The sequence below is a fragment of the Lineus longissimus genome, chromosome 11 (assembly GCF_910592395.1).
Source record: "Lineus longissimus chromosome 11, tnLinLong1.2, whole genome shotgun sequence".
Classification (NCBI taxonomy): Eukaryota; Metazoa; Nemertea; class Pilidiophora; order Heteronemertea; family Lineidae; genus Lineus; species Lineus longissimus.
In genome coordinates, this window is record NC_088318.1 from 2541769 (window position 1) to 2552765 (window position 10997).

General features: G+C 45.0%; 1 protein-coding gene across 1 annotated transcript; it reads left to right on the top strand.

Annotated features, from left to right (window-relative positions):
* Nucleotides 1-4370: 4370 nt before the first annotated feature.
* On the top strand, nt 4371-10601 carry LOC135496362 (uncharacterized). The gene is made up of 2 exons (XM_064785650.1): nt 4371-10075; nt 10542-10601. Exon 1 carries the CDS (start codon nt 4373-4375, stop codon nt 8909-8911), a length of 4539 nt encoding a protein of 1512 aa, XP_064641720.1. The 5' UTR covers nt 4371-4372; the 3' UTR covers nt 8912-10075; nt 10542-10601.
* The last annotated feature ends 396 nt before the right edge of the window (nt 10602-10997 follow it).

Genomic DNA, 10997 nt, shown 5'->3' on the forward strand with positions numbered 1-10997 from the left:
CAGGAAGAATCCATACTAGGTATTGCAATATTTCATGTCTATTGGTGTTTTTGTGTACAGGAGCGCACCAGACAGTGAGACGTAGAGACGTGTTCAGCGCTGGTGCTGTCAGTAGACTGATCTGATTGGCCATAGCGATCACTAATATGGGTCGGGATCACGTGATGTGACGTCACCGCGGTATCCTCCTTGAAATAAACTTGAGTTTTTGTTATTTCTTTTCGTTTATCAATACATCACTTATAGTACACTGAAACTCTGATGATGGCGGCCACGGGTACAGTGAACTAGTTAGAATAAATACCGCGAATCCATTCCAGGAAATGGGGATTTCCCATTCCTATCTTACCTCGTTTCCAATTATCTTTCTCTATATCGTTTGTATGGAGAGAGTGCGTGAAAATGAAAGCTGGATACCAGTAGACCGAAACTTATGACGTAATTGGCACAGTGTGTCATTTTGTGATGTTTGCAGAACATTTCCGTCTTTAAATCACGATTAAGTTACTTTATTACTCGCAAAGATAAAATAGTTTTGTTAATACTAACAATAGATTCATTTGTGGTGATGAGATATCAACCCACCAACTCCTCCGCCTGATAATTAGAATAAATACCACGAATCCATTGAGGAGGGAATTGGGGATTTCCCATTCCTATCTTACCTCGTTTCCAATTATCTTTCTCCATATCGTTTGTATGGAGAGAGTGCGTGAAAATGAAAGCTGGATACCAGGAGACCGAAACTTATGACGTAATTGGCACGGTGCAAAGTCACTTTGTCTTGTGATGTTTGCAGAACATTTCCGTCTTTAAATCACGATTAAGTTACTTTATTACTCGCAAAGATAAAATAGTTTTGTTAATAACAAGCTTAAGGAATCCAAGCATCATTTGGATCAAGGGTGAGTTCTCAAGTGGTTCACGATATGTTAAAAAGTCTGATCTGTTGTTGCAGAGTTCATTAATCAGATTTTAAGACTTGGGCCTAAAGCGAAACTGAAAGTTACAGGTGAAACTGAAAGTTACAAGTAACTTGCATTGAGTAATGTCGTCTGAGTTGCTGACTCCGAGTTGCTATTGGCTTTTTAGCTACATTAATTGACTCCTCCGCCTGATAATCCTTACTAAATTCGAGAAAAGTTCGTGTGTTTGTTTGTTTGTGCGCTCATATCTCCCAGACCGAATGGCTGAGCGACCCCAGATTTTGCATGTAGCATTTAACGGGTCCCGAAAGTGTCCTTACGAAGCCCGATTTTTGAATTTCCAACTAACATCCGATATAACGCCGTTTATTGGTTTTATCTAACGTTATTCAGCTTGCCCGCGCGGCGATTTTACCTTCGCGTCATGCGCGTCACGGGCGACGTCACTCCCGACACAGCCTGATCGCGTCACGGCTCCGACGTCAGGATGGGTCTGCTGACGTCATGACGTCACAATGCGATGTCTCGAGCCCTGTCACTTCAGTCAAAAGCTTTTGCGCGTTCACAGTCACACACAGCTTGGTGATCGATTTTTGTTCGGAATCAAATTGTGAAAAGAAGGTTTGTATTAAATGTATATGACGAATGAAAAAGATTGATGATAGGCCTACTGCTGGCCGCTGGGCGTGTTTAGTATCGGCCTTTTGTGTACTGTTCCATTGGCGTACTGACATCTCACTTCTCATCGGTCACTTCAGTGGGGGACATGAACGTCTCTAGTCTAACTGATACTTCTTCCGTCTACTCCATCAATCAATCAGTGGGGGACATGACCGTCTCTATCTGATACTTCCTCCTTCTTCTCCATCAATCAATCAGTGGGGGACATGACCGTCTCTATCTGATACTTCCTCCTTCTTCTCCATCAATCAATCAGTGGGGGACATGAACGTCTCTAACTGATACTTCTTCCGTCTACTCCATCAATCAATCAGTGGGGGACATGACCGTCTCTATCTGATACTTCCTCCTTCTTCTCCATCAATCAATCAGTGGGGGACATGACCGTCTCTATCTGATACTTCCTCCTTCTTCTCCATCAATCAATCAGTGGGGGACATGACCGTCACTATCTGATACTTCTTCCGTCTTCTCTATCAATCATTCAGTGGGGGACATGACTGTCTCTATCTGATACTTCCTCCTTCTTCTCCATCAATCAATCAGTGGGGGACATGACCGTCTCTATCTGATACTTCCTCCTTCTTCTCCATCAATCAATCAGTGGGGGACATGACCGTAACTATCTGATACTTCTTCCGTCTTCTCTATCAATCATTCAGTGGGGGACATGACTGTCTCTATCTGATACTTCCTCCTTCTTCTCCATCAATCAATCAGTGGGGGACATGACCGTCTCTATCTGATACTTCCTCCTTCTTCTCCATCAATCAATCAGTGGGGGACATGACCGTAACTATCTGATACTTCTTCCGTCTTCTCTATCAATCATCAAGTGGGGGACATGACTGTCTCTATCTGATACTTCTTCCGTCTTCATTTCTGAGTGCGGCACTAGCCTTCCTTTTCGTTCGTGCACATTAGCATTGTAAATAACATGTACAATGTATGCTCAGCCAACATGCACATTTCTTTTTTGTCCAATCATGTCCATGTAATAAGACCCGGCTCCGTTTTTCCCTGTGATAATTCATTGATTTCAAATCAACGTACAGATACCTTCAAATAAACTTGAGTTTTTGTTATTTCTTTTCATTTATCAATACATCACTTATAGTACACTGAAACTCTGATGATGGCGGCCACGGTGTGTCGTGTCTACTTGCTCAGCTATGTCACAACCGGTCCTCCTGGAATTGGTCCTGGAGGAGACTACTTTATGTAACAACGACAACAGACACACATTTATCGGAAAGCCAAGGGGTTTTCCTTTTTTCTGATGCTGTATAAGACAGCTTAATTTGAGGCTCCTGCATGAAAGGCATGCATTGTTTATTAGCGGGTTGAGGAGCAAAGTGATGTAAGTCATTTTGGCGGTATTGTTAAATGTATATTTACACCTCGGATGAGGTGTTTTTGCCTGCCAAAGGGGCAGCGGTTTCATGTAAAAATGGTGTTCGTCTGTGTTGTTCCCGGGTTTTAGTCACGTGCTTCGTGCGAACTGATTTGTCATCTGTTCGGTCTTTATTGTCTAAATACCTCTGTTAGTACATTGATTAACATAAGTTAAACCATAGATCCTGTAATTGGAGGAAGTTCCTCTTGTTTTTAGGCTCAAGTAAGGGCACAACCCCTGTCCAATTTCTATCCTGTGTTGCATGTGCACAGTACAGTGTACATTGTTATAGTGCGTGGTGTTTCTCGCAGGTGGCAGCACCGTATGGTGTCTTCAAGACGTCCTGTCTTCAGGTTGTGACTTGATGAGATTTGTTTTTTAGTTGTAGTTTAGAGATGTATTGACGCTGTCATGTTATTTGTCTTTACAGTTTCACCTCAGGCAATAGAGGTAAAATACAAGAGTTTACCAAATGAGAGTTATCTTCCTTTATAATCCTACGAGACCCGCAATAACGTCGTGAGCGGACGTTACAGTGAAAATCACTCCATACGAAGGGTGAAGAAGAAGATTGAAGATGGCGACCGGCAATCCTCTGGATCTGCTCACGCGAGCTGCTGCCCAGGAGATGGAGCGGTTGGATAGAGAAATAGCTGATCTAACACGTGAAATTACCATCAGAGATGTTAGTCCCATAGTTGCGACACCAGGACGTCGGAGACCAGTACGTCTGGAAGAGGAGGGGGTGGTCGCTGAACCACCCAACTCAACACGGAATGACGATGCTGCGACTGGAACAGCTGCATCACCAACTCATCCAGCTCCTGCGAATGAGGCGGCTGCAGGGAGTGTTCCTGCTGCCGAGAACGAGTTGTTAGTGGCAGTAAAGGAACTTTGCACTATGTTGTGTCAGACTCGGAGAACATCCGGTAATGTCACAACCAGAGCAAACGAAAGCATGACTTCTGCAATTGAGCAATTGACACTAAAAAGTGCACTACCACCACTTGAGGTAGTTAAGTTTACCGGGGATGCTACCGAGTATTTCCGCTTCATAACAAGATATGAAACGATGGTTGGGTCTCAAAACCTAACTGAGGCTCAAAAGATGGCGAGACTGTTGCAATTTGTTGATGGGCGGGCCAAGCGTTCCATAAGCGGTTTTGATGGTGTCCCAGGTGGTCTTGCCCAAGCATTAGAGACTTTAAAGAGACGCTTTGGTCAACCACATGTAGTGGCCGAGGCCTGTGTAGAAAACCTGATCGGGGGACCAAACCTTGATACAAACGATGTGCAGGGACTCTGTGACTTTGCTGATAAGTCGAGAACCCTGTTCGAGACTCTGAAAGGACTCAAGGCTGTTGGTGAAATGAACATGTCTAACATGCAGAAAATGTCCAGAAAAATGCCCGTTAGGCTGCAGGTGAAGTGGCGTGATGAGGCACAGCGTGTAAAACGAGACACGGGCAAGCTGCCTGGTGTAGAAGTCCTTGTCAGGTTCATCGAGAGGGCGGCGGAAGCTGTGAGTGACCCCGTCTTTGGTAAGATTGCTGACAATCGGTCAAATAGTGGTAAGCCGAAGACGACACAAGGAAAGCCGACATTCGGGGGTAAACAGGACAACGCTAGACCTGTTGCCTCTACGTTTGCTACCAGTACCAGCACCTCCTCATCACATCTGAAATGCTATGATTGCGGAGACAACCATAGGCTGGGGGACTGTGAAGTTTTCAAGGCCAAGGACCTGAAACAGCGTGCCACTTTTGTTAAGACACACAACCTGTGTTTCAACTGTCTGGGAAGGTCCCATGTATCCAAGGACTGCAACGTTAAGGTGCAATGTCAAGTTTGTGGTAAAAAACACTCTACGTTACTACATCGCTACCAGGTGAGCGGAAATGCCAATTCAACTCAGCCTCAGCGAGTACAGCAACCAGTGAATGCCAATTCTACTGGGGTGTGCACTATAAATTCGAACGTCCTGCAACGCAACAGTGGGCAAGTGGCCCTTCAAGTGGTTCCGATAAGAATATACGGTGAAAGTGGTACAAGTCTTACTACTCTGGCCCTGCTTGATTCTTGTTGTCAGGACACATTTGTCAAAAAATCCCTAGCAGACAAACTACACCTCCACGTTGCAAGTTATGAGCCAATTGAGATTCAGACAATGACTGGCATTGGTACGGTTCTCAGTGGACATGTCGATTTTAGTGTAGAGGGGGCAAGTAACCCCATGAGAAGAGTTCAAATTCGAGGCAGGGCAGTAGAAGGCCTGACTGTTAACTCTGTTCATCCTGGTGACCTACAGAGGTGGGACCATCTCAAGGATATCAAAATGGTGGACGTGGAGATTCCTGAAGTGAACCTCATCTTGGGCGCCAACATCCCTGAGGTGTTGGTGCACATCGAATCCAGACTTGGAAGAAGTGGTGAACCATCAGCCGTAAGAACGATCCTTGGTTGGAGCGTCATTGGTCCGACGGGGAATGGTAAACGTAGTACATGCAGTGTGAACTTTGTAAGTAGCACACGCAATAGTTTTGCTGTCAGGACTGAGTTTGAAAAGGACAGTCAGTTGTCTCAATTTTTGGAATTAGATAGCCTCGGTGTCAAGGAGAGCCCTGGGATGTCTGTTGAGGATAGGAGAGCCCTGAACATCCTACAAGAGAGCACCAAGCTGGTTGATGGCCGATTTGAAGTCGGGATGCTGTGGCGAGAGAAAGACTTGTGGCTCCCCAACAATAGGAGCACCGCTGAAGCCAGGCTGAACTCCCTAAGGCGCAAGTTGGGAAAGGACCCCGAGTTGAGTAAGAAGTACGCAGAGTTCATGGCTGGGCTGATAGAGAAAGGCTATGCAAGAAAACTTACCGTAGAAGAAACACAGACTACCACTGACAAGACTTGGTATTTGCCGCATCACTCGGTTGTGAATCCAAGAAAACCTGGAAAGGTGAGAGTGGTCTTCGATGCAGCCGCATCCCATCGCAACGTCGCCCTCAATGACCAGCTAATGCAGGGACCGGATTTGATCAGTAGCCTATTGGGAATCTTGATACGGTTCAGAGAGAGACCGGTGGGTCTCGTCGGAGACATTGAGGCAATGTTTCTCCAGGTGGCTGTGCCGGAGGAAGACACCGATTCGTTACGCTTCTTATGGTGGCATGACGGTAATGTGAATGGCCCGGTGGAAGAGTATAAGATGCAGAGACACATCTTCGGTGCCCGAGACTCACCGGCATGCTGCAATTTTGCGTTGAAGGAGACAGCAAAATCATGCACTGGCTTTAGTGAGGGAGCCCGTGAAGCCGTCTTGAAGTCGTTCTATGTTGACGACAAGGTAGGATCTGTAGACACTGAGGACATTGGCATAGCTAGGATCCAAGAAGTTAGCGAAATAGTTGCTACTGGTGGGTTTCACATTCGAGGATGGATAAGCAACAGCTTGGCTGTCATGAAGTCCGTACCGGAGTCTGTTAGAGCAGGATCAGTGGTCAACCTGAACTTTGATGAGTCACCAGTAAATAGGACACTAGGCATGGAATGGGAGGTGAGACGAGACGTCTTCAAGTTCAGTGTAACGCTAGCTGAGAAACCAGCAACAAAGAGGGGTGTCCTGTCAACTCTCAGTTCCCTCTTTGACCCCATGGGACTCATCTGTCCTGTTGTCTTGAAGGCGAAAAACATCATGCAGAATCTCTGGAGACTGCAGATTGGTTGGGACGAGGATATTCCCCCAGAGGCGCAGCGAGTTTGGGATGAATGGAAAGCTGAATTGTCCAATTTAGCTAAGATAAACATCCCCAGATGTCACCTGTCACAATCCATGGACCACCTGCTGGAAGTATCCCTGCATATCTTTTCCGACGGTTCCACCATTGGTTATGGGATGTGCTGTTATCTCAGAATGGTCTATGAGGATGGGACCATTCATTGTTCTCTCTTGTTGGGGAGAGCCAGGTGTGCTCCAGTGAAGACAACTTCAATACCAAGATTGGAGCTACAGGCGGCCAGGCTAGCAGTAAGGATCTGTCAAACCATCCAGGATGAGATAACGTACAACATCAGCTCCCTGGTGTTTTGGACTGACTCACAAACTGTCTTGAAATACATTGCCAATGACAGCAGACGTTTCAATGTCTATGTTGCTAATAGAGTGGCAGAAATCAGAGATGTGACGAGCGTTGATCAATGGAGACATTGCCCAGGAGTAGAAAATCCAGCCGATGACGCCTCCAGGGGACTGAGCCCTATGGACATGAACATGCAGCATCGTTGGTTTCGCGGACCGGAATTTCTATGGATGTCAGAAGATAGCTGGCCCCAGAACCATGCCGATGTGACAGACCTTTCAGCACAGGATCCAGAAGTAAAGCATTGTACAGCAGTCCATGTGACCAGTGTGACTGAAAACACTGAAGGAGAGGCTGTCCTGCAGTTGGTTGAAAGATCTAATTCCTGGCAAGAGCTGGTACAACAAGCAGCATTGGTCATGAGAATGGGACAAATATATGCCACCAAAGACGAGTGTACGCCCGAGACTGTGAAAGAAGCCACAGAATGGATCGTCAGAAATGTACAACGCCAATATTTCGCCGAGGAAATAAGAAGACTGCAGGAAGGGAATAATGTGAAGGCTAGTAGCAAAATTCAGAGCCTAAGTCCGGTGTTGGTAGACGGCATTCTACGAGTGGGCGGGAGATTGGAAAATGCGCCGACACTGACTTCAAACGAGAAATATCCCATCATCTTACCCAAGGATAAGACTGGTCGATTGGTAATGCTTGATGCTCATCAGAGGCTGGCACATGCCGGGAGGGAACAGACCTTAGCAGAAACAAGAAAGGAGTTTTGGATATTAGGAGGACGTCATCTGGCTAAGAACATTATTAGAAACTGTTGCGATTGTCGTCGTAGAAACGCCAGACCAATGAAACAGGTGATGGCAGCGTTACCAGAATTCAGACTCGTTCCCTTCCAACCAGCTTTCACCACGACTGGATGTGACTTGTTCGGTCCCCTAGAGATCAAATGGGGCCGCAATACGGCTATCAAGAGATGGGGCTGCCTATTTACGTGTTTGGTTACCCGAGCAGTGTATTTGGAGATGGTACAGTCTCTAAGTAGTGATGATTTTGTGCTGACACTGAGACAGTTTATCAGCAGGAGGGGACCTCCAGAAGAGATTCGATGTGACAATGGGTCAAATTTCACTGGCGCAGCCAAGGAGCTGGGGAAGGCCATAGAAGAGTGGAATCAGCAGCAGATTGTGACGGAGATGCAACAGAAGGGCATTAAGTTCATATTTTTGCCCCCTAATGCCCCACATATGGCCGGTGTATGGGAACGTCTGGTTAAGATTTCCAAGAGACACCTACAAGCACTTTCTGGTGGATATTTGCTGACAGACAACGGTCTTCGAACTCTGTTAGCTGAAGCTGAGGCCATCATGAATGGACGACCACTGTGTCCAGTATCAGAGGACCCAAAGGACTTTGAAGCGCTCACACCCAACCATTTTCTTGTTCAAAGAAAATTGGTAGGATTACCTCCAGGAGTTTTTGTCAAGGAAGACGGTCTCTTACGTAAGGAGTGGAGAAAGGTCCAGTGGGCAGCAGAGCTCTTTTGGCAGAGGTGGTTAAAGGAATACCTACCGTCTCTTCAGCACCGGCAGAAATGGAGGACGACTCAACGAGATGTACGTGTTGGCGACCTTGTCCTTCTCGTGGAGGATGGAGTAAAACGAGGTCAGTGGCCCCTGGGCCGAGTCACCAAGGTTGTATGTGGCCAAGACAATCATGTCCGATCGGCATTTGTGAAGACCGAGCATACTGAATTGCATCGTCCAATCGTCAAAATGTGTCTCCTGGAAGCAGCTGAGGACGATTCTTCCAAGGATGATTCTGAGTAGGAGCAGTAATTATGAGACTTAAGACGATTCTCCGCTAGACGTAACGGGAGAAATTCATTCATTCTGGAGAAAACGTCATTGTGTTCAGAAACCTGTGTTTAGAAAGTTGTGTTTGATATTCAAGGGTTAAAATTATCTCTTTTGCATAAGCTCATGTTGCAATTTGAATCCAAGTTGACACCTTTAAGCCTTGCCTATTCATGGGATGCACATTTTTAGGGAAAACTGTTCATTCACTCAATATCAGTCAATAGTTGACTGTTTTCTGGGCGGATTCAATCTGTTAAAATTTGTCTATTGTCAAGGTTACAGGTTGTCAGTTTTGGAGGCAAATAGCACTCATGAGTTTTAGACTGTACCAGTGATCATTTGGTGATTTGTGAGGGTGCAAGTGAATTACTGCTCTCTATTTGAAATTCAAGGATAAAAGTTGCGGATTTACAGTAGTGGGATCAGTAACTGGAAATTCAGTACTTCAGTTGCGTAAATTGACTATGTTAGGGTGTAGGCGGATCGCTGCCCTCTTCATAGTCTTGGTGTTTGTTTCATGGTTATAATGTTTTATAAGTTCACCAATTCAACATGTTTGCAAGTGACAATTTCGTTATCATATATATTAGTGGACAATCAGCCGAGACACTGCCTTGAAGTCTGGATGTTTTGAGGCAACTATTTTATGGACAGTGAATGAAAGGATTCACCTGTTAGAGACCTAAGTTTGAGTAGCCTTTTCGGAGGCAGGTCATACCTGTAAGCTTCATTTGAACTTGTGTGATTCATGATTTGGATTCTAGTCTACTTTGAACTTGTGTGATTCATGATTTGGATTCTAGTCTACATTTTGAAATTACTCTAAAGTCACTTATATAAGGTTTATTGTGATGTTGGTTTTACAGACACTCCTGTTTGGTTTAACAAGCTCCTATAAGGTTAGTTCGCTTGTTGGGGCCGCTGTGTCGTGTCTACTTGCTCAGCTATGTCACAACCGGTCCTCCTGGAATTGGTCCTGGAGGAGACTACTTTATGTAACAACGACAACAGACACACATTTATCGGAAAGCCAAGGGGTTTTCCTTTTTTCTGATGCTGTATAAGACAGCTTAATTTGAGGCTCCTGCATGAAAGGCATGCATTGTTTATTAGCGGGTTGAGGAGCAAAGTGATGTAAGTCATTTTGGCGGTATTGTTAAATGTATATTTACACCTCGGATGAGGTGTTTTTGCCTGCCAAAGGGGCAGCGGTTTCATGTAAAAATGGTGTTCGTCTGTGTTGTTCCCGGGTTTTAGTCACGTGCTTCGTGCGAACTGATTTGTCATCTGTTCGGTCTTTATTGTCTAAATACCTCTGTTAGTACATTGATTAACATAAGTTAAACCATAGATCCTGTAATTGGAGGAAGTTCCTCTTGTTTTTAGGCTCAAGTAAGGGCACAACCCCTGTCCAATTTCTATCCTGTGTTGCATGTGCACAGTACAGTGTACATTGTTATAGTGCGTGGTGTTTCTCGCAGGTGGCAGCACCGTATGGTGTCTTCAAGACGTCCTGTCTTCAGGTTGTGACTTGATGAGATTTGTTTTTTAGTTGTAGTTTAGAGATGTATTGACGCTGTCATGTTATTTGTCTTTACAGTTTCACCTCAGGCAATAGAGGTAAAATACAAGAGTTTACCAAATGAGAGTTATCTTCCTTTATAATCCTACGAGACCCGCAATAACGTCGTGAGCGGACGTTACACACGGGTACAGTGAACTAGTTAGAATAAATACCGCGAATCCATTCCAGGAAATGGGGATTTCCCATTCCTATCTTACCTCGTTTCCAATTATCTTTCTCTATATCGTTTGTATGGAGAGAGTGCGTGAAAATGAAAGCTGGATACCAGTAGACCGAAACTTATGACGTAATTGGCACAGTGTGTCATTTTGTGATGTTTGCAGAACATTTCCGTCTTTAAATCACGATTAAGTTACTTTATTACTCGCAAAGATAAAATAGTTTTGTTAATACTAACAATAGATTCATTTGTGGTGATGAGATATCAACCCACCAACTCCTCCGCCTGATAATTAGAATAAATACCACGAA

What these genes read in the sequence shown, in the direction of transcription:
- LOC135496362 (XM_064785650.1), top strand. Translation starts at nt 4,373, where the DNA reads ATGAACATGTCTAACATGCAGAAAATGTCCAGAAAAATGCCCGTTAGG.